Below are 27,198 nucleotides of genomic sequence, written 5' to 3' on the forward strand. Positions count from 1 at the left end.
AGAATTATCGGTAAGTAAATTCTTATTATTAGTTTCACCTTTTAAGTCGAATGACTGAAATAAATGAACTTTTGCACGATATTCAATTTTTCTGAGTTTCACCTGTATATGTCATGACCGGTGAACACATCTCACCTCCACTTCTGGCTTCCAGTGACAGACAGGGGGATCAGGTCGAATAGGCGCTCCTTCACGTAGCAAGTCAGAGCTAGATTTTGTCACACCTGCAGAGGGTGAGCACAAAAATGTTATGCTATTAAGGACAATTAAGAGCAGGGGTGGGGAACTTGTGACCCTCCAGCTGTTGTTGAAATACACATACCAGCAGGCCCTGCTACAGTTTTGCTATTTGGCCATGCTAAAGCTGTTGCAGGGCCTGCTGGGATGTTTAGTTCAACCACAGCTGGAGGGCCACAGGTTCCCCACCCTTGATTTAGAGGACAACAATTTATTTAGACCAGTGGTACGCAATCTATTTTCTCTGGTGTGACACACTGAAAAGTGAAAGCCACATATGTGGCACATTTTCAAGATATAAAAATGAAATGTAAATGAACCTTACTGTACCCAAAGCACACACTCCTATAGACTCTCTACATACCAAACACCCATGTTGCACCTCGGTGCTCTAACCATTGTAGTTTACTTTCCTTAGGACGCCCTTCCTCTTAATTTTCTCTAAAGATGGGCACACACTAGCTATGTCGTCCGATTGGGCGGATCAGACAGACATATCGGACACATCGTCTGGTGTGTACCCACTATGTTGCTGATTATGCGTGATACCGCATGTCGTCAGCAACATCCTCCATTAGCCCTATACCCAGGGCTGACGGGAGATGTCTTTAGCAAGGACCATGCTGCAGAATGGACCCTGCCATCGCTCCCCACATCGGCAAGTGTGTATGCACTTGCCGATGCCAGGTCCCATCGAGCGAGATGTCGCTGGCTACATCACATAGTGTGTACCTAGCTTTAGTCACCTACTGTACCGAGTCTGTGGCTGTTTGCTCCCACACATCAAGATGCTGAGATGTCTGCACTGCTGCGCCTGCCTGCTCCTCGCTCCTCTCTGGTATTGCAAGAAATCAGGGGGCAGTTGAAACTTATTTTGACAAGCCCACGCAGCATCTCGTGGTGCAGGGTGGCGAGCACACTTGCTCTGCTGATTAGCCAGAGTGCGTTCTACTGCAGCTCTGAGGATATCTATGCCCCTTATCCATAATGCTCATCACCCAGGAATCTACAGTGGAACTGCATCACTGATCCACAAGAGAAGCAGAAATGCTCCCATTGCAGTCAATACTGGGCAGGCTAGAATAGAAAATGTTTGGCATACTGGGCAGGCCAACTGCCTGTCATGGAGACAAATTGACTGAAGGCTTGGCCACCACGTTCCCTTAAGGACAGAGATATAAAGGACGGAGGTTTTAAGATTTCCATTAAAGTGCCAGAGTAATGGATGGATCCCCTACACCTCACACTGCAGTGTCCCCAACTAAAAAATTAGGAATATAATACTATAATATATATATCTCTCTCTCTCTCTCCTATATAATAGCCCAGATCTGTGACTTTGTGACTCATTTGCTAACGCTGGGCGGAGTCACAACACTGGGCGGAGTTAGTCAAATGAGTCACAGATCTGGGCAAATCTATAGGAGACTAGGAGCAGAAGCAGATGGTATGGGCATGGCACAGGCAGGGGTGCAAACCTCCCAGCTTTCTTCAGGCAGACAGGGGTGCATAGCTCCCAGCTTTGTTCAGGCAGAAGGAGGGACACACGCGCGGCAAAAAGGGTGCGTGGCCAATTTAAAGGGGGCGTGGCTTCATGGGAGTGCCCCCATTTTCGGCAGTGAGGGGGCATGCCCTCCAGGGGCAGTTTATGAGTCCGGGGGCCCAGGGCACTTGAGACAGGGGAGCCCTATCCCATTGCTTTGCCTGCTGTGGCGTTGGGGGCGTGGCCTAATCGCGTCCTCGTGACCACGCCCCCTTATGCAAATTCCGGTATGGGGGGGGGGGGGGATTTTGGCCCCTCAGCTAGGGCTAAATCCAGAGGAGGTGGTCGCTCCCCCCTACACACCCGCACAGGCAGAAGAAAGCAGGGAAACTGTGGGGACCACGGTACGTACCCCCTCCCCCCCCTTAATCCGGCTCTGCTGCCGGAACCCCCCCTTAATCCTTACCCCCTGATGCCCCCTCTGTCTCCACTAAATGGACGTGCACAGCGTCTATTCACCGCTGCTCTGCTAAGCAGAACAGCGAGTACAGGAGCTTTCCAACTGCCCCCCCCCCCCCCACCGCGGGACACTGCGATCCGCGGGTGGGACAGACCCCAAAAAATGGGACTGTCCCGCGAAAATCGGGACAGTTGGGAGATATGGGGGTGTGTGAGGGGGTATGCCGTACAGACAGACGGGCACCGGCTCACTGTGTGCTTGACCCCCCACATCAGCATACTCAGCAGGGTCTCTCTGGCGCGGAGGAGCGTAACTTTCTAGCACACTCCATGCTTCTTAGCTGCAGTTTTGTGGGGCACCTGCCACTGTGCAGGTTCCGTACTGCCTCTGTTATCTCCAGCCCCGTCAACCCCACCGCTAGCTGCAGCGCTGCCACCCGCAGTGAGGTGCGCCCAGCTCCTTCACACACTTTAGCCGGCGGGTAGCGCTGCAGAAGTCCGAGCTGCTTGCAGGCTCCGACCCCCTCCTCCCTCCAGCCGCAGCGTCTCCTGGGAGCTAACCAGTCACTCCCAGTCTCCCCTTACCACAGTGCCCAGCAGCCGCGAGGTCCGCGCCGCTTGCATGCTATGACCCCCTCCTCCCTCCAGTCGCAGCGTCTCCTGGGGACTAACCAGTCACTCCCAGTCTCCCCTTACCACAGTGCCCGGCAGCTGCGCGAGGTCTGCGGTGTGTGACTGAGGAGGGGGGGAGGGATGCTGACGGGCAGAGGAAGCAGGACTCCAGCCTGAGAGAGTCAGCCATGCCAAGTCCCCACCAGCAGCAGATCCCAACAGGTTGGAGTGGAACAGCAGCAGCCAGCAGCAGTGACTCCGGTAAGACACATCTGTCTGTCACCACTGTTCTGTCCCTAATACCAATCTCTCCCGTGCCCTGTGTTCTGTCATGTCCCTGTCACCCCTGGCTTTGCCCTGTCACCCTTATCCTGGCCCTTTCACCCTTATGCTGGCCCTGTTACCCCTATCCTGGCCCTGTCACCCCTGTGCTTGCCCTGTCAACCCTATACTGGCCCTGTCACCCCTGTCCTGGTCCTGCCGCCCCTACCCTGGCCCTGTCACCCCTATCCTGTCCCTGTCATTTCTGTCCTGGCCCCGTCGCCCCTGTCCTGGCCCCGTCGCCCCTGTCCTGGCCCCGTCGCCCCTGTTCTGACCCTGTCACCCCTGTCCTGGCCCTGTTACTGCATACCCTCCAACTACCTTTTTGGCAGGTACAGTACCCGCAGCGCCTCCAGACCCCTCCCCAATGCACCACACCTCCGCACCTTCCCCTCCACCACATGTGGTACTCCACCCCCTCCCCCACACGCTGTGCCTCCAAACCCCCTCCACCACCCACAGCACCTCCAGACCCCCTCCACCATCCACCCCCCATATATGTCTCCCCCCACACCTGCCCCCCTCCACCCGCAGCATCTGCAGACACCCTCCTCCATCCACGGTCCCCCCCCTCACCCACCCATGGCCCCCTTCCCCATCCGCCGAACCACCCGTACCTGCCCCTCCCCTACCCATGGCGCCACCGGACCCCCTACCCCACCCCCGGCACCCCGCCCCTTCCCATCCCACAGCACCTACGGAACCCTTCACCCATCCGCAACATCCCCACACTTGCCCCTCTCCCACCCGTGGCACCCCTGCCCCTCCCCCACCTACAGTGCCTCTGGACCCCTCCCCCATCTGCAGCCCCCAGTCCTCTGCCCCTCCCCCACCCGCAGCACCTCCCGACCCTTCTCCATCCGGGCCCCCCCACTTCCGCCCCCCCTCCACCCGCAGCATCTACAGACACCCTCCCCCATCCGCAGTCCCCCCCACACCTGCTACATTCTGTACATCGTGCCCTGCAGGTGCTGTTCACGCCGTCGCAAGGGGCTGCGCCTCCTTCACCATCGCACGCCCTTTCATTGTGCAATATTTAACCACTAACAAAGGAATGCAGGTAATACTCCATATAATACAAATATTGAACCCCAGAAAGGCATGCAAGGGTTAAGGGGGGCGTAGCCCCTTGCGACGGTGTGAAGAGCGCCCGTAGGGCGCGATGAAGCACTTAATATATATATATATATATATATATATATATATATATATATATATATATATATATATAAAATACGCTCTGGTACAGAAAAGAAAAGCATTGTTACATGCACTATAGGGAGAGATGTAACAAGTACTCCATCTGCAGCTATTGAAAATCAGCAAGATCATTTCTATATGAAGCTGTATGTATACATCCACAAAATCTCTCTTATCACTCCTTCATACTTATACTGCACCCTTGGATAAGGTAGATTTCACCACAAGAACATATAATGGACCTTCATTCCATATGCCAAATGTATCACTACTCCTTACAATTTTCTTATCCCCCACCTGTGCGCCCCATGTCCCATTCCCTCATTGTCTTCAGTGTTATAAGTAGCCTCACACCTCCAAGTGTACAGTCTTTGCCATCAGAGGCTACTAGAATACCTACAGTCCTCAATGTCACTGAGACTCTGACAGAATTGCATACCCATACATAAATCCCAGCTGCTGTACACTGAGGAGGAATATGCAAAACTAAAGCCTTTATTAGGAGTGGAGACAGCAGTAATATATACAACGCTGCCTACAATAGAGGCACACTGACAGCCAATTTCTTTAAAACATTATCTTTACAACCTCTTTAGATTTTAATGACCCTTTACTTTCTGTCTCCTAGGGGTATATGTACTAAAGTGCGGGTTTATATAAGTGGAGATGTTGCCCATAGCAACCAGATTCTACTTATTTATTTAGTACATTCTAGAAAATAGCTAGAATCTGATTGGTTGCTATGGGCAACATATTTATATAAATCCACACTTTGGTCACTAGGGGCTATGGGGTCTATTTACTAAGCCTTGGATGGAGATAAAGTCGCTTGAGATAAATTTCCAGCCAATCCGCTCCTAACTGCCATGTCATAGGCTGTGTTTGAAAAATGACAGTTAGGAGCCGATTGGCTGGGACTTTATCTCCGTCGGATTTATCTCCATCCAAGTCTTAGTAAATAGACCTCTATATTTACTAAACAATAACAGGTATAATGCACACTACAATTTCACATATGGGGAGAATGTAATAGGGTGTAAGAATCAGACAGTGGGAGATTTTGCGAGCGTTCTGGTTTTTTTTAAGTGGTAAACATTTACATAACAAAATCAACCTGGTTTTGCCATGTAAATGGGCAACTTCTCCACTTTTATCACTGCTTAGTACATGTCCCCTCCAGTGCCTAAACCATGCTCTCACCTGGTAGGTATCTGCTGATAATATCTGTTGTCTCTCTGGCTCTGGTCATAGATGAATGAACAATTTGACTGTATTTCAGTCCTAGACTTGCAAGACGTTGCCCAGTTAGCTCTGCCTGTTCACGACCTTCAGAAGATAGAGGACACAATATCACTTATCAGCAGCACATTATTGTGGCTCTTACTATCCTGTCTCGACTGCCCACCAACAGTATGGATAGAAAAGAAAAAAGGGGGCACAAATTACAGATGAAGAACGTCTCCATAAAGCATATGCACTTTATACCATCTATGTGATAAAGAAGATACCTGCTGTAGCATTTACCAAAACATAGTTTGTACTGCCTACAAAAGTCCCGTCATATGTACTAACTTTTGTATGGACACGCTGATTTACTCATTAGATCTATGGCACCAACTAGAGTATCTGCATTAATCTATTTATAACATAACAACCACTGAAGAACTATTATGTGGAATCTTTCATTGTTATGGATCAGTTACTCAGAAGAGCATTCTAATTACATTTATTCTACAAGGATTCCTCTGAAGTATATGAATGAGGTTACTCGGACTATAGGATTTTTTTCAGTAATTATATTATATAATGTCATTTCCACCCTTATACAGTCTATCCATTGAGTAGTCAGTTTCTTCAATATCAAGCACCTACAACAATTGGCATTGACGTCAATATATTTAAAATCATCTAATATAATTTTCACATATTTCTATTTCGAACACAACTATGTAATCTGTGTAATTGGTATTAACCTCTATATTTCACTGTTGCTAAGCCGTCTGATAAGACGGAGATCTTAATATAATTATTAAAAATGATGTTTTAATACAATACGTGTGCACCTTACCGATACAACCCCTTTTTTTATTTTTGTCCATTAGCATATGAGTGGTTGTCTTAGGTAGCACCCCCCGTTAAGCACGTGTGATTCATCTACAATATACGAGGTGATCCTTTTCTTTTGTTGGTTCAATGTAACCAAATATCCATTCATATAATAGGGTGCAGATAATTTTGGTTTTCTTCAAGCACAGTATAGCCACAATAAGGGGGGAATTCAGTTGAGAGTGGGAAACTTAAAAAACCCTGCAGGGCGCTGTGTTTTTCCTGCAGCCGTTGGGTTTTGCTATTCCATTAGAGGAGAGAAAATTAGTGTCTTTGTTTCGCATCACGAGACTTGCTCCGGCATCTCAACAACACCTCCCTCCGCCTCCCCCCCCCCCCCCCCCCCCCCTTCCTCTTCTTCCCCAGGACTAATTAAATCAGAGCTGAAAACCCTGCGTCCAGTTTTTTAGAATTAGATACCATGGTAATTGGGAGTGTACATATTCCAAATTTGGGTGCAAAGGATAAGAACATTCGGAAGATACACACCAAGGTTAGTGAGAACTCTTTCAGCATCAGTCTTTCCATCCAATTTGTACTGTGAATGTCGGATAAGAAAGATGTGTCGAGTGGCTTTTGCCTTGTGCTTATTTAAGTGCAAGTTCAACTCCTCTTCTCCACTCTCACCATTGATCTTGCGTAAGTTAACCAATGACATTGGTTCCCGGCTACAAGACAAAAGTATAAAAGTACACAATACATTAATACTGTACACAAATACTTAATAAAAAACTTTCACACCCATATTTTAAGTAACTAGTAAGGGGGCAGTTTTGTTACCTGTATAGAGGGACCATTTGACTGGGTGGATGGATAGTATTGCCTACGTTTCAATGTATTCCACATTCTCCTTAGGGTAACCAGAAGGCTAGTAATAATTTCCAAAGCAGCGACACTTTAAGGATGACAGTCAGTACTTTACCAGTCTGCAGCATACAACCAGTTATGCCTAGTACAATCATGCACATTTGGCAGGCAATATGTTTACACTATAAAAACACCCCAGGCACAGGACGGGACCATTTTCATATACAGGTTGAGTATCCCATATCCAAATATTCCGAAATATGGAATATTCCGAAATACGGACTTTTTTGAGTGAGAGTGAGATAGTGAAACCTTTGTTTTTTGATGGCTCAATGTACACAAACTTTGTTTAATACACAAAGTTATTAAAAATAATAAGATTTTACTTACCGGTAAATCTATTTCTCGTAGTCCGTAGTGGATGCTGGGGACTCCGTAAGGACTATGGGGAATAGACGGGCTCCGCAGGAGACAGGGCACTTTAAGAAAGAATTAGGAATACTGGTGTGCACTGGCTCCTCCCTCTATGTCCCTCCTCCAGACCTCAGTTAAAGGAAACTGTGCCCGGAAGAGCTGACAGTACAAGGAAAGGATTTTGGAATCCAGGGTAAGACTCATACCAGCCACACCAATCACACCGTATAACTCGTGATAACCTAACCCAGTTAACAGTATGAACAACAACAGAGCATCAGATAAACCTGATGCAATCATAAAATAACCCTTATTTAAGCAATAACTATATACAAGTATTGCAGAAGAAGTCCGCACTTGGGACGGGCGCCCAGCATCCACTACGGACTACGAAAAATAGATTTACCGGTAAGTAAAATCTTATTTTCTCTAACGTCCTAGTGGATGCTGGTGACTTTGTAAGGACCATGGGGATTATACCAAAGCACCCAAACGGGCGGGAGAGTGCGGATGACTCTGCAGCACCAAATGAGCAAACTCAAGGTCCTCCTCAGCCAGGGTATCAAACTTGTAGAACTTTGCAAAGGTGTTTGAACCCGACCAAGTAGCCGCTCGGCAAAGCTGTAATGCCGAGACCACTCGGGCAGCCGCCCAAGAAGAGCCCACCTTCCTTGTGGAATGGGCTTTTACTGATTTCGGAGGCGGCCGCAGAATGAGCCTGCTGAATCGTGTTACAGATCCAGCGAGCAATAGTTTGCTTTGAAGCAGGAGTACCCAGCTTGTTGGATGCATACAGGATAAACAGCGACTCAGTTTTTCTGACTCTAGCCGTTCTGGCTACATAAACCTTCAAATCCCTGACTACATCCAGTAACTCGGAATCCTCCAAGTCACGAGTAGCCACAGGCACCACGATAGGTTGGTTCATATGAAAAGAAGACACTACTTTTGGCAGAAATTGCGGACGAGTTCGCAATTCTGCCCTGTCTATATGGAAAACCAGATAGGGGCTTTTGTGTGACAAAGCCGCCGATTCTGACACACGCCTAGCTGAAGCCAAGGCTAACAGCTAACAGCATGACCACCTTCCACGTGAGATATTTTAACTCCACGGTGTTAAGAGGCTCAAACCAGTGTGATTTCAGGAAACTCAAAAGATCCCAAGGTGCCACTGGAGGCACAAACGGGGGCTGAATATGTAGCACTCCCTTTACAAAAGTCTGAACTTCAGGAAGAGAAGCCAGTTCTTTTTGAAAGAAAATGGATAGGGCTGAAATCTGGACCTTAATGGACCCCAATTTTAGGCCCAAAGTCACTCCCGACAGGAGGAAGTGAAGGAAACGGCCCAGATGGAATTCCTCTGTAGGAGCATTCCTGGCCTCACACCAAGCAACATATTTTCGCCATATACGGTGATAATGTTTAGCCGTCGCGTCCTTCCTAGCCTTTATTAGCGTAGGAATAACCTCATCCGGAATCCCTTTTTCTGCTAGGATCCGGCGTTCAACCGCCATGCCGTCAAACGCAGCCGCGGTAAGTCTTGGAACAGACAGGGCCCCTGTTGCAACAGATCCTGTCTGAGAGGCAGAGGCCATGGGTCCTCTGTGAGCATTTCTTGCAGTTCCGGATACCAAGTCCTTCTTGGCCAATCTGGAACAATGAGTATTGTTCTCACTCCTCTTTTTCTTACGATTCTAAGCACCTTGGGTATGAGAGGAAGAGGAGGAAACACATAAACCGACTGGAACACCCACGGTGTCACTAGTGCGTCCACAGCTATCGCCTGAGGGTCTCTTGACCTGGCGCAATACCTTTGTAGCTTTTTGTTGAGACGGTATGCCATCATGTGCACCTGTGGCAGTTCCCAACGACTTGTAATCTGTGTGAATACTTCTTGATGAAGTCCCCACTCTCCCGGGTGGAGGTCGTGCCTGCTGAGAAAGTCTGCTTCCCAGTTGTCCACTCCCGGAATGAACACTGCTGACAGTGCTTTTACGCGATTCTCCGCCCAGCGCAAAATTCTAGTGGCTTCCGCCATCGCCACCCTGCTCCTTGTGCCGCCTTGGCGGTTTACATGAGCCACTGCAGTGATGTTGTCTGATTGAATCAGCACCGATTTGTCGCGAAGCACGGTCTCCGCTTGACTTAGGGCGTTGTATATGGCCCTTAGTTCTAGGATATTGATGTGAAGGCAAGTCTCCTGACTTGACCACAGACCCTGGAAAATTCTTCCCTGTGTGACTGCCCCCCACCCTCGGAGGCTTGCATCCGTGGTCACCAGGACCCAGTCCTGAATGCCGAATCTTCGGCCCTCGAGAAGGTGAGCACTCTGCAGCCACCACAGAAGAGACACCCTGGCCCTGGGGGATAGGGTGATCGGCCGATGCATCTGTAGATGTGATCCGGACCACTTGTCCAACAGATCCCATTGAAAGGTCCTCGCATGGAACCTGCCGAAGGGAATGGCCTCGTATGATGCCACCATCTTTCCCAGGACTCGCGTGCAGTGATGCACCGACACCCGTTTTGGTTTTAAGAGGTCTCTGACCAGTGTCATGAGTTCCTGAGCCTTCTCAGTCGGGAGAAAAACCTTCTTCTGGTCTGTGTCCAGAATCATGCCCAGAAAGGGCAGACGCGTGGTAGGAATCAGCTGCGACTTTGGAATATTCAGAATCCAGCCGTGCTGTTGTAACACTTCCCGAGAGCGTGCTACGCTGATCAGCAACTGCTCTCTGGACCTCGCCTTTATGAGGAGATCGTCCAAGTAGGGGATAATTGTGACTCCCTGCTTTCGCAGGAGCACCATCATTTCCGCCATTACCTTGGTAAATATTCTCGGTGCCGTGGAGAGACCAAACGGCAACGTCTGGAATTGGTAATGACAATCCTGTACCACAAATCTGAGGTACTCCTGATGAGGTGGATAAATGGGGACATGCAGGTAAGCATCCTTTATGTCCAAAGACACCATAAAATCCCACTCTTCCAGGCTTGCAATGACCGCTCTGAGCGATTCCATCTTGAACTTGAACCTTTTCAGGTAAATGTTCAGGGATTTTAAATTCAAAATGGGTCTGACCGAACCGTCCGGTTTCGGTACCACAAACATTGTGGAATAGTAACCCCTTCCCTGTTGAAGGAGGGGAACCTTCACCACCACCTGCTGGAGATATAATTTGTGAATTGCCGCTAATACTATTTCCCTCTCTAAGGGGGAAGCTGGCAGGGCCGATTTGAGGTATCGGTGAGGGGGCATCTCTTCGAATTCCAGCTTGTATCCCTGAGATACAATCTGTACAGCCCAGGGATCCACCCGTGAGTGAACCCACTGGTGGCTGAAATGTCGGATATGCACTCCCACCGATCCTGGCTCCACCTGTGGAGCCCCAGCGTCATGCGGTGGATTTAGTGGAAGCCGGGGAGGACTTCTGTTCCTGGGAACTAGCTGTATTGTGCAGCTTCTTTCCTCTACCCCTGCCTCTGGCCAGAAAAGACGCACCTCGGACTTTCTTGCCTCTTTGTGACCGAAAGGACTGCATTTGGTAATACGGTGCTTTCTTAGGTCGTGAGGGAATATATGGCAAAAAATTTGACTTCCCAGCCGTAGCTATGGAAACTAGGTCAGAGAGACCGTTCCCAAACAATTCCTCACCCTTATAAGGTAAAACCTCCATGTGCCGTTTTGAGTCGGCATCACCTGTCCATTGCCGAGTCCACAGGATGAAATCGACATTGCATTTATTCTAGAGCCCAGTAGGGTAATATCTCTCTGGGCATCTCTCATATACAGGACAGCGTCTTTAATATGCCCCAGGGTCAGTAATATAGTATCCTTGTCCAAGGTATCAAGTTCCTCACATAAAGTATCTGTCCATGCTGCAACAGAACTACACATCCAGGCCGACGCAATTGCCGGCCTTAGCAGAGTACCTGAATGTGTATAAATAGGCTTCAGAATACCTTCCTGCTTTCTATCCGCAGGAACCTTTAGGGTGGCCGTATCCTGTGACGGCAGGGCTACCTTCTTAGATAAGCGTGTCAAAGCTTTGTCTACCCTAGGGGAGGATTCCCAGCATAACCTATCCGTTGGCGGGAAAGGATACGCCATAAGCAACCGTTTGGAAATCTGCACTTTCCTATCTGGAGATTCCCAAGCTTTTTCACATAACTCATTTAACTCATGTGAAGGAGGAAAGGTCACCTCATGCCTTTTTTCCCCAAACATATAAACCCTCTTGTCAGGGACTGGGTTTTCCTCTGAGATGTGTAATACATCCTTCATTGCTATAATCATGTAGCGGATGGCTTTAGTCATTTTAGGCTGCAACTTTGCATCATCGCCATCGACACTGGAGTCAGAATCCGTGTCGATATCTGTGTCAACTATTTGGGATAGTGGACGCTTCTGAGACCCTGACGGACTCTGCGTTGTAGGGTCAGGCATGGGTTGAGACCCTGACTGTCCCAAGGCTTCAGCTTTATCCAACCTTTTATGCAAGGAATTAACATTATCATTTAAAACCTTCCACATATCCATCCAATCGGGTGTCGGCGCCGTCAGCGGCGACACCACATTCATCTGCACCTGCTCTGCTTCCACATAGCCTTCCTCGTCAAACATGTCGACACAAGCGTACCGACACACCACACACACAGGGGATGCTCTATTTGAGTACAGAACCCCCACAAGGCCCTTTGGAGAGACAGAGAGAGAGTATGCCAGCACACACCCCAGCGCTATATGACCCAGGAATTACACAGTAACTTAGTGTTTACCCAGTAGCTGCTGTGTACTCTGATTTTGCGCTAAGTTTATGTGCCCCCCCCCCCTCTCTTTTTACCCTCTTTCTACCGTGATTCTGCAGGGGAGAGCCTGGGGAGCTTCCTCTCAGCGGAGCTGTGGAGAGAAAATGGCGCTGGTGAGTGCTGAGGAAGAAGCCCCGCCCCCTCAGCGGCGGGCTTCTGTCCCGCAATTTTGTGTAAAATAATGGCGGGGCTCATGCATATATACAGTGCCCAACTGTATATATGCTCTTTTATGCAAGAGGTACCTAATTGCTGCCCAGGGCGCCCCCCCCATGCGCCCTGCACCCTACAGTGACCGGAGTGTGCGGGTTTAATGTGGGAGCAATGGCGCACAGCTGCAGTGCTGTGCGCTACCTCATATGAAGACTGGAGTCTTCTGCCGCCGCTTTCGAAGTCTTCTTGCTTCTCACGCCGGCTTCTGGCTCTGCGAGGGGGACGGCGGCGCGGCTCCGGGATCGGACGACCAAGGGTGCGTTCCTGTGTTCGATCCCTCTGGAGCTAATGGTGTCCAGTAGCCTAAGAAGCATGACCTATCCACAGTGAGTAGGTCTGCTTCGCTCCCCTCAGTCCCACGTAGCAGAGAGTCTGTTGCCAGCAGATCTCTCTGAAAATAAAAAAATCCTAACAAAATACTTTCTATTCAGCAAGCTCAGGAGAGCTCACTAAGTAGCACCCAGCTCGTCCGGGCACAGATTCAAACTGAGGTCTGGAGGAGGGACATAGAGGGAGGAGCCAGTGCACACCAGTAATTCTTTCTTAAAGTGCCCTGTCTCCTGCGGAGCCCGTCTATTCCCCATGGTCCTTACGGAGTCCCCAGCATCCACTAGGACGTTAGAGAAATTGTATTAAATTACCTTAGGCTGTGTGTATAAGGTGTATATGAAACATAAATTAATTGTGTGAATGTATACACACTTTGTTTAATGCACAAAGTTATAAAAAATATTGTCTAAAATGACCTTCAGGCTGTGTATATAAGGTGTATATGTAACATAAATGCATTCTGTGCTTAGACAAAGGTCCCATCACCATGATATCTCATTATGGTATGCAATTATTCCAAAATACGGAAAAATCCGATATCCAAAATACCTCTGGTCCCAAGCATTTTGGATAAGGGATACTCAACCTGTATTACAATCATCAAGCAGATCCAAGCTGTTGTGACGGATGGTATTCATGTGACCGGCGGTCGGGAGACCGACAGTCACATGACCTCCTCCACCATCCCGACCCCTCACTATCCCGATGGTCGGCATGCCGACCAACAGGGACTATTTCCACTCGTGGGTGTCCACGACATCCATAGAGTCGGAGTAGAACCCGTGGCGACCGCAGGTCGCCACCGAGCCCGCAGCACGGCGAGCCCGCAAGGGGCTTGCTGCACTCGCCCCTCCCCGGCGTCGGTAAGCTGACCGCCGGTCAGCCATACTACACCTGTTGTGACAAGGTAGCCAACCGCAACACAGAAAAAGAAGAGAAAATCCCAGCACTGCAATCTGAGGAATAACATTATTGTCTGTGATTATGTAAACTATTAAAAAGAGAAGTAAAAAAAAAAATGCATCACAAATCTAACAATATGTACATCACATCCAAAGAATGCAAATAAATGAATATTTAACTGGGGCTGTTTAATTATAGGAACATTTAAATTGCATAGGTAAAGATAACCAGTGTTCTAACCAGGCACGTAGAAACTGCAATCAATGGAACAATCTAGAAAGCAGTATTGCAAACTATTAAGCCTCAAGGCAACACTTCATGTAAACAATTTTTTTTTTCTGTTGCTATACTCAAGCTGGCACTCACCCCCACTGCAGAAATAAAGCTCTGTAAATGCTAAGAAGTCTCCGCCTGACAAGAAGCTATATTAGATTAAATTCATGTATTGTAATTATTCAGTAGTCACTTCACATTCCATCAAGCCGTGGCATGGCATTAACGGTAAATCCAATAGATCGTGATAGTTTCATTATTTCACCTTACGCATTTCATCGGTCTTACCGCTTTCCTCAGGTAGGGGAAAGCTCAGCGCCTTTCTAATATGTCTACCCTTCACAATAATGAACACATTGTTATCACATCAATAAATTGACCTAACTTAAGTAGGTCACTCAACCAATAAGCATGAATTAGACAGGAACCTATTGCTGGATATCACTAAAATGGCTTCAAATGGAGAGGTCTTAATCATGGGAGACCTGATGTAAATTGGGAGGGGTCTTTTGCAAGTTCAACTACAAGTGGCACATTTCTAAATTCCTTACAGGGAGCATCCTTCAAGTAATTGGTGAGGGAGCCCGCTCGCAAAGACACAATATTAGATTTAATACTGACAAATGTGGGTGAGAACCTAGGCTCCAGTGAATATCAAGCAGTACGGTTTAGTATAAAGACAGGGACTAACTCCTGTCACACAAAACAAAAGGTGTTGGATTTTTGGAAGGCTGATTTTGCAAAGATGTTTAATTGATTCATTAGCAGACTGGAAGAACTTGAAAGGAGTGCAGGAGAGTGGGAAAAACGAAAAAGTGCATTACTAAAAGCAACAGACCCTTGCATCAAAAGGCTTAGGAAAGTACCAGGAAAAGGAAGCCGGGGAGTAATTCAGACTGGATCGCGGCAGCGATCGCAGTCTGAATTACTTTGTGGAGTGGTCACGCGCAGCGTATGCACTGCGCATACGCACTGGCTGCGATTGCTTCTGCCTGACTGACAGGCAGAGGCGGACGCGGGGCATGAGGGGGCGTGCCAATGGCGTTAGAATGCCTATGGCAGGGTGCGGTCTGAACAACGGAGGCGTTTCCGGACCATTGGGGGGGGGGGGGGGGGAGACGCGGTGGCTGCCTGTGCTAGGTGTCCCCCTGCATGAGGTATCAACTAGTGTAAAAGCAGCAAAAGATGGCCTTTAGAAAATATAAGCAGACTCAAAATAACAACAACAGAGAGGTATGTCTTGCCAGACGCAAGGAGGCTACATGGGAAAATTTCCCCAGAGATGTGTGCTGAGCGATCTAGCACAGACCGCTCAGCAGACAGCACGATATGTGCTGAGCGAGGAGGAAGGGGCGGGGGGGGCGCTCATTTCACCACTGCATGCAGACCAATCTAGTACTGGTGAAAGCGACGCGCGGGCCCGTGCATGTGAGGCATACACATGAAGAGATCTGTGCTTAATTTAGGATTCACTTTCTGGCCCGCAGTCTGCCCGGGGCACAGCTCTCCAGGCGCAGCCCCTCTCTGTGCACTATGCTACATGGGAGACTGCTCAGCTGCTTGGCCTGGGGATCAGGTACCAGCACCAGCCCGCTCTCCCCACCGCACACCTCACCTGCAGCAGCCAGCCACTGTACTCTACCCTGTGCGGGGATAGCACCACCATCATGTCTTCTGCTCCTCAGTCCTACACCCTGAGCAGGTCTGGGGCGCAGCAGCTTAGGACATTACATGGTTTAAGCCATGGACCAGAGGCATGGACAACCCCGTACCCACCACTCCCCCACCCACAGGCACCCCCTCACACGCCCTTCCCCATCCCGCAGGCACTCCTGCACCTGCCCATCCCCCACCTGCGGCACCCCCCGCAATCCCCCTACCCGCGCCCCCCACCCACTCCTCCCCAACCTGTGGCACCAGCCACTCCCCCGCCTGCAGCACCCCCGCAACTGCCCCTCCCCCACCCGCAGGCAGCCCCTCCCCGTCCACCAGCTTCTACCCCACCTGCGGTACCCGCCCCTCCCCCACCCGCAGGCTCACCCGAACCTGTCCCCCCACCCACAGGCACCTCTGCACCCGCTACTCCCCCTCCCGCGACACCCGCCACTCCCCAACACGCACCTCCGGACCCCCTCCCCATCCACCACACCTGCCCCCTCTCCCACAACCGTGGCACCCCTAAACCCGCCCTCCCCCAACCACGGCACCCCCCCCATCCCCCACCCGAAGTGCCTCCAGACCCCCTCCGCCATACACCGCACCCCCAAACCTGCCCCTCCCCCACCTGCAGCACCCCCGCACCCACCCCTCCACCAACAGCGACAACCCTCCAACCTGCCCCTCCCCCACCAGATCCCGTCCCCCATCCGCGGCAAACCCCGCAACCGCCCTTCCCGACCCCATACTCCACACACGGCACATCCTCCCCAACCGCGGGACCCCATCCACTGCACCTGCACCTTCCCCCACACCCACAGCACCCCCTGCTCCTTACCCGCAGCACCTCTGGACCCCCTGCCCCTCCCCCTCAGCACCTCCTCCCCTCCACATATGCAAAGATTTGGTGGGTGTTTTGTTCAGTTAATCTAAAAAATGTAAGTTGACACATTGCTCTACTTTAGAACTAAGCATTTTTAAGATGCACGGGAAAAATGTCAAACTCTGTGTGATAGTGACAGTAAACTATCTGTGCGAGAGAGATGAAACTTCCAAACCGGTTTGGGATAGTCCAAGATCAATGTTCCTCCACAGTATGGTTTATTTTTTTTTTTACAAGTGCAGTCTCATTATTTAATAGCCACAACCTGGTTTACTTCTTATGAGCAGGACCATCTGTACCCTCTCTCTTATATAATGATGATGATAAAGCCATTAAAAGAACGGTACATGTTGGATAAATATAGCCGATTTCTGTTTTTAGTTTGCTTACTGTTTAATGGTCTGATGGCCTTCTGTTTGGCTTGAGTAGGGACACATTTACTATAAGATGACAACATTAAAAACTGTAATCTAACAGGACCATGCCATAAGTTGATGGCCAATATTACAATGAGCTCATATACTATACTGGGAATTACAGCCAAACCATTCATATACACTAATCAGCCATAACATTAAAACCACCTTGCTAAAATTATGTAGCTCCCCCATGTACTGCCAAAACAGTTCTGATCCATCAAGGCATGGGCTCCACAAGACTTCTGAAGGCGTTGTGTATCTGGCAACAAAACATAGAAACATAGAATTTGACGGCAGATAAGAACCACTTGGCCCATCTAGTCTGCCCCTTTTTTATTTTATCCTTTAGGCAATCTCAACCCTTTTTTAACCTTAATTCTTTGTTAGGATATTCATATGCCTGTCCCAAGCATGTTTAAATTGCCCTACAGTCTTAGCCTCTACCACCTCTGATGGGAGGCTATTCCACTTATCCACTACCCTTTCTGTGAAGTAATTTTTCCTTAAATATCCCCTGAACCTCCCCCCCTCCAGTCTCAATGTATGCCCTTGAGTTCTAATACTTCTTTTCCTTTGAAGAATGTTTCCCTCCTGAACTTTGTTAAGACCCTTGATATATTTGAAAGTTTCTATCATGTCCCCCCTTTCCCTTCTCTCCTCCAAACTATACATGTTAAGATCTTTTAGCCTTTCCGGGTAAGTTCTGTGATGTAGGCCATGCACCATTTTAGTTGCCCTTCTTTGTACACTCTCTAATGTATTTATATCCTTCTGGAGATAGGGTCTCCAGAACTGGACACAGTATTCCAGATGGGGCCGTACCAATGACCTATACAGTGGCATTATCACTTCTTTTTTCCTACTACTGATTCCTCTCCCTATGCAACCAAGCATCTGACTTGCCTTTCTCATTGCTTTGTTGCATTGCTTTCCTGCCTTCAAGTCACTTGAAATAGTGACTCCTAAATCTCTTTCCTCCTCAGTAGTTTCCATTATAGTACCCTTGATACTATACTTAGCCTTTGGGTTCTTGAGACCCAAGTGCATGATTTTGCATTTTTTAGCATTAAACTGTAGTTGCCACGTTCTTGACCATTTCTCAAGCCTACCTAGGTCATTAATCATTTGTTTGACCCCTCCCGGTGTGTCTACCCTGTTGCATATCTTTGTATCATCTGCAAAAAGGCATATCTTTCCTTCAATACCATCTGCAATGTCACCAACAAAGATATTAAAGAGAACTGGACCAAGTACAGATCCCTGGGGTACTCCACTGGTAACATTTCCCTCCATAGATTGCACTCCATTAACTATGACTGTCTGTTTCCTATCCTGCAACCAGGTTATTATCCATTTAACTGATTTATAATCCACCCCCAGGCTTTCAAGTTTATTTAGCAGTCTGCGATGTGGGACAGTGTCAAATGCCTTACTAAAGTCTAGATATGCTACATCTACAGCTCCCCCTTGATCTATTATTTTCATCACAGAGTCAAAAAAGTCAATAAGATTTGTTTGGCATGATCTCCCACCAGTAAATCCATGCTGTTTTGGATCCTGTAAGTTGTTTGATTTAAGATATTCCACTACTCTTTCTTTTAATAGTTTTTCCATTACTTTCCCTACTACTGATGTAAGGCTTACTGGTCTGTAGTTACTTGCTTCTTCCTTGCTTCCACTTTTGTGCAGTGGAACTACATTTGCTCTTTTCCAGTCCTCTGGAATAGCACCTGTATTTAGTGACTGGTTAAATAATTCTGTTAAAGGTGTAACCAGCACATCTTTTAGCTCTTTGAGTATCCTTGGGTGTATCCCATCTGGTCCCATTGATTTATCCACTTTTAGTTTTGAAAGTTCTGTTAGGACCTTCTCCTCTGTAAATGTATTTTCATCTACTTTATTTTTATGAATGTCCTTGCAACTTAACTGTGGCCCCATCCCTTCTTCTGTAGTAAATACTGAGCAAAAATAATTATTTAGGTGATCTGCTATTGCCTTGTCTCCCTCCACCAAATGCCCACTCTCTGTCTTAAGTCTTATTATTCCTCCATTTGATTTTCTCCTTTCACTTATATACTTAAAAAAAGTTTTGCCCCCTTTATCTACTGACTGGGCCATTTCTCCTCAGCTTCTGCCTTTGCACGTCTGATCACTTTCTTAGCATCTTTCCGTCTGTCCAGATACACCTCTTTGTCGTTATTATTTTGAGTCTGTTTGCATTTCCTAAAAGCCATCTTTTTTGCTTTCACACTAGTTGATACTTCTTTTGTGAACCACACTGGCTTCATTTTCCTGGTGCTTTTCCTAACCATTTTGATACAAAGGTCTGTTGCACTTAGTATTGCACTTTTCAGTTTTTTCCACCTCTCCTGCACTCCTTCCAAGTTCCTCCAGTCTGCCAATGAATCACTTAAACATCTCCCCATTTTTGCAAAGTCAGCATTTCTAAAATCCAACACCTTTGTTTTTGTGTGACAGGAGTTGGATCCTGTCTTTATACTAAACCATACTGCTTGATGATCACTGGATCCCAGGTGCTCACCCACATATATATCAAATATCCTATCACCATTTGTAAGAATTAGATCTAATATTGAGTCTTTGCGAGTGGGCTCCCTCACCAATTGCTTAAGAGATTTGCCACTTGTAGCTGAACTTGCAAAAGACCCCTCCCAATTTACATCAGGTAAATTAAAGTCTCCCATGATTATGACTTCTCTCTTAAAAGCCATTTTAGAGATGTCCAACAATAGGTTCCTGTCCAAATCCTGCCCCTGGCCTGGTGGTCTATAGATCACCCCAATGCGAATAATGTCCTTCTTCCCAGTTTCTATGGTGACCCAAAGGGCCTCAGTTTTGGCTTCAATATTTTGTATTAAAGTAGCATTTATGCTTTTTTTCACATACATTGCTACCCCTCCTCCTATTCTTCCTATTCTATCTTTCCTAAATAAATTGTATCCTGGTATAGCCAAGTCCCAGTCATGATTCTCATTGCACCAAGACTCTGTAATTGCCACAAAATCCAGGTTATCCCTTGTCATTATCGCAATTAGCTCTGGAATTTTGTCTCCTAAGCTCCTAGCATTTGCAGACATAGCTTTAAGAATTTTGTCTGTGCACTTGTTATTAGTAGCCATGTCCAGAGCGTACAAAATAAATGACAAGTTTAAAGTTGAAATTACCTGTTTGGGGATGTTGCTCAGTATTTGTTATTTGTTTTCTTTTACTAATCAGTAATCATACTCTGTCCTTTACACCATGACTACACCTTACTAAATATAAAGATATAGTACACCTGACCACAATGGGTAAATGTTCAAAGGAGGTAAACACCAGTCAGTATGCAATAATAAACTGTTTCACCGAGCAACTTCCCCACACATGCAATGACATTTACAAGAAATCATTACATCAAGAAACATACATAAGTTTGCATAAGAGAGAACTGTAGTGAGCAGATTGGGGATGCCTTTTCATAGGTTTTTAAAAACAGATAATATGCATAAGATGAATTACATACTTTTGAGGCATTAAGGCAGTCCTTTTGTGGTAGTGTTGGTGTGTTAATGTTTCCCCTCTGTTTCCCTTCGGTTTAATGCAGATATAACGCTATTTTTATAATAACACTTTTATGTCAGCACTTCTATGGAAGCACTACCAGCCGATGGCTATCCAGCCGTATACTAGACTTCAAATAGGAACAATATCCATGTGAATGCAATGATTGCAAACTCCACCCAATACAATCCCCCTTTAAGCTAAGGCCATGAATTAGCTTAGAAAAACAGACATTACATACCAATAAGGCAGCCAACTATATCTTTACAAAGAGAAAAACATACAAAAAAAAACAACCCTTTTTCAATATACCTAGACTATTCAATCATGATATTCATTTGACATAATCAGCAAATGCAGTACAACTTGCTGGGATGTGTAGTTCCACGAATCATACCTAGACTATTCAATCATGATATTCATTTGACATAATCAGCAAATGCAGTACAACTTGCTGGGATGTGTAGTTCACAAGACGTTAGCTCCTTTAAATCTTCTTAATTGTGAAGTGGTACCTCCATAGCTCGGTCATATTCTTCACACCATTCCTGAACAATGTTTTGCAGTGTGGCAGGGTGCATTATCCTGCTGAAAAAAAGCCACTGCCACCAAGGAATACTCTTGTCATGAAGTTTACTTGTTCTGCAACAATGTTTAGTTAGATGGTACATGTCAAAGTAATATCCACATGACTGCCAGGAGCCAAGATTTACCAGCAGAACATTTTCCAGAGCATCACACTGTCTCCGCTGGCTTGTCTTCTCCCCATCGTGCATCTTGGGTGCCATCTTTTTCCTAGGAAACAATGCACACACACCCAGCCGTCCACACGATGGTGGTCATTCCGAGTTGTTCGCTCGCAAGCTGCTTTTAGCAGCTTTGCACACGCTAAGCCGCCGCCTACTGGGAGTGAATCTTAGCTTATCAAAATTGCGAACGAAAGATTAGCAGAATTGCGAATAGACACTTCTTAGCAGTTTCTGAGTAGCTCCAGACTTACTCGGCATCTGCGATCAGTTCAGTCAGTTTCGTTCCTGGTTTGACGTCACAAACACACCCAGCGTTCGCCCAGACACTCCTCCATTTCTCCAGCCACTCCCGCATTTTTCCCAGAAACGGTAGCGTTTTTGCGCACACACCCATAAAACGGCCTGTTTCCGCCCAGAAACACCCACTTCCTGTCAATCACATTACGATCACCAGAACGAAGAAAAAACCTTGTAATGCCGTGAGTAAAATTCCTAACTGCATAGCAAATTTACTTGGTGCAGTCGCACTGCGGACATTGCGCATGCGCATTAGCGGCTATTCGCTCCGTTGCGACAAAAAAATAACGAGCTAACAACTCGGAATGACCCCCGATGTAAGAGAAAACATGATTCATCAGACCAGGCCACCTTCTTCCACTGCTCCATGGTCCTATTCTGACAATCACATTCTCATTGTAGGAACTACAATGCAGCCTGATGAAGCAGTAGTCAAGACTGTTCCCAGCACAGCGTATGACCGGGAGAGTAGAGGGAGGGAGACATCTAAGCAGGGGGACAGAGCTACACAGAATCGAGCAGGGATGCTATCAGAATGTGGAATGTACTATAGCAGAAATAATTTTCAACTGTACTCAAGCCCTGTCGCCAGGCTCCAATGCAGAGGGTAACACCAGCTATAGCCTATGGGCTTCTTTCCGCATCACGCTGTGTAAGGGATCCGGAACGGATCCCTCTCAGTATGTCCCATGGCCGCCACATCCTTCTGCGCATGCGCATATGGACTCCTGGTCATAAACCCGGAAGTCCAGGGACGGGAGAGCATCGCAACGGACAGCTCTTATTGGAAGAGCTGTGCTTCACAGTACTAATCGCATATGTTAGTACATACTGTATGCGATTAGTATCAATGCGATGTGTGGTGGGATACAGACCGCAAGGTAAGTACATCCCGCCCAGAGGGAGAGGTGGAGCTGCTGCAGATCCTAGGCCAGCCAAAGAGTAACAAAACTACTCTGCTGCTTGAGGTGGTACCTACTGGAAGCATAACACCAAAATCTGTCTCTAGGTGTTAGAATGGGCACTACGACCGATCTGCGGCTAAGCAGCGCCATACTCAGCATGCTACGGTGCTGTGTGTTCTGACACCTTTCTGTCATAGCCAGCATTAACTATTTCAGAAATCTGTGCAACAGTAGCTCTTCTGTGGGATCGGATCAGATGGGCAAGCCTTCACTCAGCATGCGCATCAATGAGCTTTGGGCACTCACAACCCTATTGCAGGTTCACTGGTTGTCTTTCCTTGGACAACTTTTGATGTTACTCTGGCATAGTCATCTAGACAACACAATTTAGACAGATTGGAACTGCAAATCGTTCAATGTGAACAGACTACTTGCACACTCCGGCGGTCGTCAGCGACGTCTTCTGCTGGCCATTTTATATTTTTTTGTTGCTTTTCTTTTTATGTGATACATGTTGTTTTTATATATGCGATACAAATATATGTCTAAGAAAAAACGTATTTAGAGAATAAAAAGCTCTTAACACTATTTGCCAGCGCTTCTTCATACTGTGTTTTTGTTGAGCCTTTTTAAAGGGGTAGAGTAACCCCCTTGTTTTTTGAAGTAAAGGTAAATTTTGAAATACTGAGTATTTAATTGGCACCAGGTTTGACTTCTTTATTCTATTCTCGCACCTGCATGCAGCAAAATCTGCCAAAGTCGTTGACGACAGAATACTCCTTGATGTGGACAGACAATATCTTTTGCAAGACTGCACAGTGTGCACACACTATTGTTTGTCCAGGAGCTCAAGGTAAATCGTTGACGACACTGCATTGTTTAATGTGTACCCAGCTTAAAGGCCCGTACACACCAGTCAATACAGTAAACAACGTCCCTCATTTTGACACTTCCTGAGCGATATCGCTTTTATACTGACCAGTGTGTACGCTGTAAATGATGAACAATTCGCAGCACCGCACCTAGTCAATAAGGCTCGTTGTCGCCTGGCCAGGCAATTAAACTTGGACTCATCATCCAAAGCTGCTTGCACGGCACGGCCGCGCTATGATGTCACTGTGCGGTATTGTGTGTATGCCAACGTCATGGAGCACATCGCCTAGTCCCTAGTGTGTACCAACCTTAAGAATAAAGCATACAGCCCCTTCCATCCCGGCAGACAATTTGGTAACTGTTCTTGCATGGTAGTGACACAGCAGAGCACATAACGGTAGTAACAAAGGGGCTGAATCAGAGGTGGATACATTTGCAAACGCAACTCTGTTGTAATGCCAACAGCGCAGCTAATTGGTACCCGTCTGAGACACCCATCGGCTGTGCCGCGAATCCACCGAAGTGCACTCAAATACACACCATCGATCGGACATTGGTTGCACTATCGGACATTACAGCAACTCTATGGTGGCTCAGAATGTCCATCGGAACATGGCTGCAAGTGCCAGTTGAATGGTTTTTACGCAGTCCCGAACACCATCACACCCTCCGCCCCCACGGAACGCCTTTCGAAATTGCATGCATCTCCATGCAATTACAATATGCGTCCCCCAGCCATAAACAGCACCACATATGCGCAGAAACAAGTGCCCAATATTTTAATTCCGTCCACCCCAGAATCATGCCCACAGAGTGCACAGCAGCAAAGCCAGCATCATGGTTGTAACACAGATGGGATAGCAAAACTCCTCCCCCTTACGGAATAGGTCCCTTAGCCCACTTGATTCTAGCATCTACCCACTTGATTCTAGCATCTACCGTACCAGCAATGCCCGTATCGGTACGGTACCAACACAATGCAGACCATATAGCAACACACGCCACATCCTGCCTGCCCTGCGCTACACACACCGCGCATGCGCACAAGCACCCTCACCGATCCCAGTTGCGGTCCCAGCGCCCGGTGGTTACCGGCAATGTCAGGGTGTCTGAAACTGGATCTCCTCCACTTTTCCCAACCGCTACAGCGGCAACGAGAGCAGCCGTGGCAGCCGCCGACCCTCCGACGAGCAAAGCCCTGCGCAGATACATCCTGGAGCCTGCAGCAGGAATAATGAATAGAGCAGGAAACTGATAGCAAAAGCAACACACAGAGATCGCGCTGCGCTCACTGCTCCGCCTACCCAGGCATTGTGGGAAGTGTAGTTCTTTTGCTCCACTGCTGATGCAGCCTGATCCTTGGGACTCGAGTATCTGCGAGGTCTTAAAACGTGTTAACTTTATTTAAACAAATATAGAAAGAGCAAGATGCGCCTGCCCTGCTCTAAATTAGGATTGTTATTATACTGCTGAGTAAAAAATTGGAAACATCCCTACTAAAGGAAAATAAAATCTGAACCCTGTTTGTTATCCTGCTGATACAGAGATGTGCCATACACTAATGCATTTGCAGCAGCGAATTTGTGATATGCTAATGCCCCAACCACCTAGATTTGTATGGCTTTGCGAATCCCTGCGGCTGTGTATAAAAATATTTTCCCTGTATGGGTGTCGTGGACATCCACAGAGGGAGAATAGCCTGTGTCACCGGTATTCCGGTGGCGGCATTTCACCCCCTGTCGGGATTCCGACTTCGGTATTGTGACCTCCGGGATCCTGACTGGTGGTATTGTAACCTCTTCCCTCACAGATCAGTTGATTATTGGGCTTGGCAGCATAACCACTGTTACGTGATCGCAGGCTGAGACTCCCCCATGAAAATGGTCACAACACATCTGCATTTTTGCTGCCCCATTACCTCCCCAAACGCTGACTGTCAATCGCTTTACAGATAAATCCTCTCCCTGTGACCCCAGTTGCAAGCCCATCATGGCACAGATGCAGTTCTACTCGGACGCATGTGCAGTCAGCTGATAATCGCTCAACTGCAAAAAATCGTGTTTGCATACAACTCAATCAGGCCCTTATGACTGTATTAAAAAATAAAGCGGTACAAAAAAATTGCTGCTTTTTGCTTTCTAAGTACGGCCGCATTTCTATATTTTGAAGTGCTGGGACATATTGTTAGCTATGGGGCCAACACAAACACGCAGCCCAAACTGAAACAGTGGCGATCTCTGCTGTTTCACTTTTTAAATAGTAAAAACTCTCTTCTGTTGAAAAAAAAGTGCAGCAGACCAGGTATTTATTTGTTTTATAAATTGAGCCCTAAGAACAAATTAAGAATCATAATTAAAATGTATGTGCCAATGTTTTGTAGGCCCAACAGACTTCACCATATCAGGATCTGTCTGCCGTTTATCAAGAGGAATAGTTTATTTGGTAGGATGCCCATCGCATCTGATTGTGTATGTGACTCATACTTGCCTACCCTCCCGGAAGCTGCAGGAGGCTCCCAATTTTTCTGGAAGTCCCCCGCAGCTCCGGAAGGGTAAGTGACTCTCCCGCATCCCGCTGATATCTGCCTGCTTCCTAGTGAAGTGGGCAGTACGGGGATAAAATTAATGCATTCTTGGCAGCTCTGTGAAGGGGCGGGGCTAATGGTGTCATTTTGCGGGGCTTAATGACATAACAGTTCGGCCCCGCACCCTGAAGCATGAGGAGAGGGAAAGAGGCATGGGGAGAGAGAGCGAGAGAGGCATGGGTAAAGAGAGAGAGAGAGCGGCAAGACCCAATTTGCAAGGCTATCACAGTAAGAGATTAGCATTGCTTGCCGATGATATGCTGATCTTTATCTCTGAACCCTTGAAATCTATACCTACTATTCTCCAACTAATTACTATGTTTGGCTCTTTTGCTGATTACCGTATAAATGTTCAGAAATCAAAACTCATCCCTCTGTCAGACCCACATTCTATGAAACACCATCTTTCCTTAGCTTCTATGTTTACTGTTACCTCCCATAAATTGAAATGTATGGGTATTTTTATTTCATTGTATGTCTTCTAACTTTATGATTTTATTTTCTACCTCTGGCAAGATTTAAAATTCTCTTTGCTAGGAAGAGTCACAGTAATCAAGAGCTTTGTTTCCGTAGGCTTGCTTATTCGCTTCAAATGCTCCTGGTCATGCTCACGCTGACCAGAATCAGAATCAGTTTATTGCCACGTATATCAGTAGATAATACACAAGGAATTTGTTTCCGATAACCAATGATGATGCCCTCCGCAGTACGCAGATGTTTTTTACATTTATCTAGAGCACAGGTTCTCAAACTCGGTCCTCAGGACCCCACACGGTGCATGTTTTGCAGGTTTCCTCACAGAATCACAAGTGACATAATTAACTCTACCTGTGGACTGTTTAAAATGTGTCAGTGAGTAATTAATACACATGTGCACTTGCTGGGTTACCTGCAAAACATGCACTGTGTGGGGTCCTGAGGACCGAGTTTGAGAACCACTGATCTAGAGGAATCAAAAATCCAGGATGAGCAGACCCCGTGCTTATTTCACGAAACCACAAGGTGGCCTCTGTGTTCACAATGTCCAGGTATTTGTTAGATCAGAAATCTTCCGATACATTTCGGATTGGCTTTTGCACACTGAGAATTTTGCTAATAAAAATCTGG

The 27,198-nt window shown here is 47.2% G+C and overlaps 1 protein-coding gene across 7 annotated transcripts in view; it reads right to left on the reverse strand.

Moving 5' to 3' along the window:
- Positions 1-25,609, reverse strand: part of PGAM5 (PGAM family member 5, mitochondrial serine/threonine protein phosphatase) — a 40,826-nt gene extending 15,217 nt beyond the window's left edge. Inside the window, exons 1-4 of one of the 7 annotated variants that reach the window (XM_063964708.1) lie at positions 25,426-25,609; positions 6,908-7,086; positions 5,513-5,638; positions 136-224 (exon numbers count right to left, since the gene is read on the reverse strand). In XM_063964708.1, the coding sequence (XP_063820778.1) occupies positions 136-224; positions 5,513-5,638; positions 6,908-7,086; positions 25,426-25,574 (543 nt within the window). In that variant the 5' untranslated portion in view covers positions 25,575-25,609. Of the gene's footprint in view, positions 1-135; positions 225-5,512; positions 5,639-6,907; positions 7,087-7,198; positions 7,302-24,451; positions 24,518-24,564; positions 24,790-24,811; positions 24,837-25,425 lie in introns of those variants that run through there. The other 6 variants (XM_063964712.1, XM_063964706.1, XM_063964707.1 and 3 more) reach the window with 6 other exon arrangements.
- Between the last annotated feature and the right edge of the window lie 1,589 nt (positions 25,610-27,198).

This window comes from Pseudophryne corroboree, chromosome 1 (assembly GCF_028390025.1).
Source record: "Pseudophryne corroboree isolate aPseCor3 chromosome 1, aPseCor3.hap2, whole genome shotgun sequence".
Classification (NCBI taxonomy): domain Eukaryota; kingdom Metazoa; phylum Chordata; class Amphibia; order Anura; family Myobatrachidae; genus Pseudophryne; species Pseudophryne corroboree.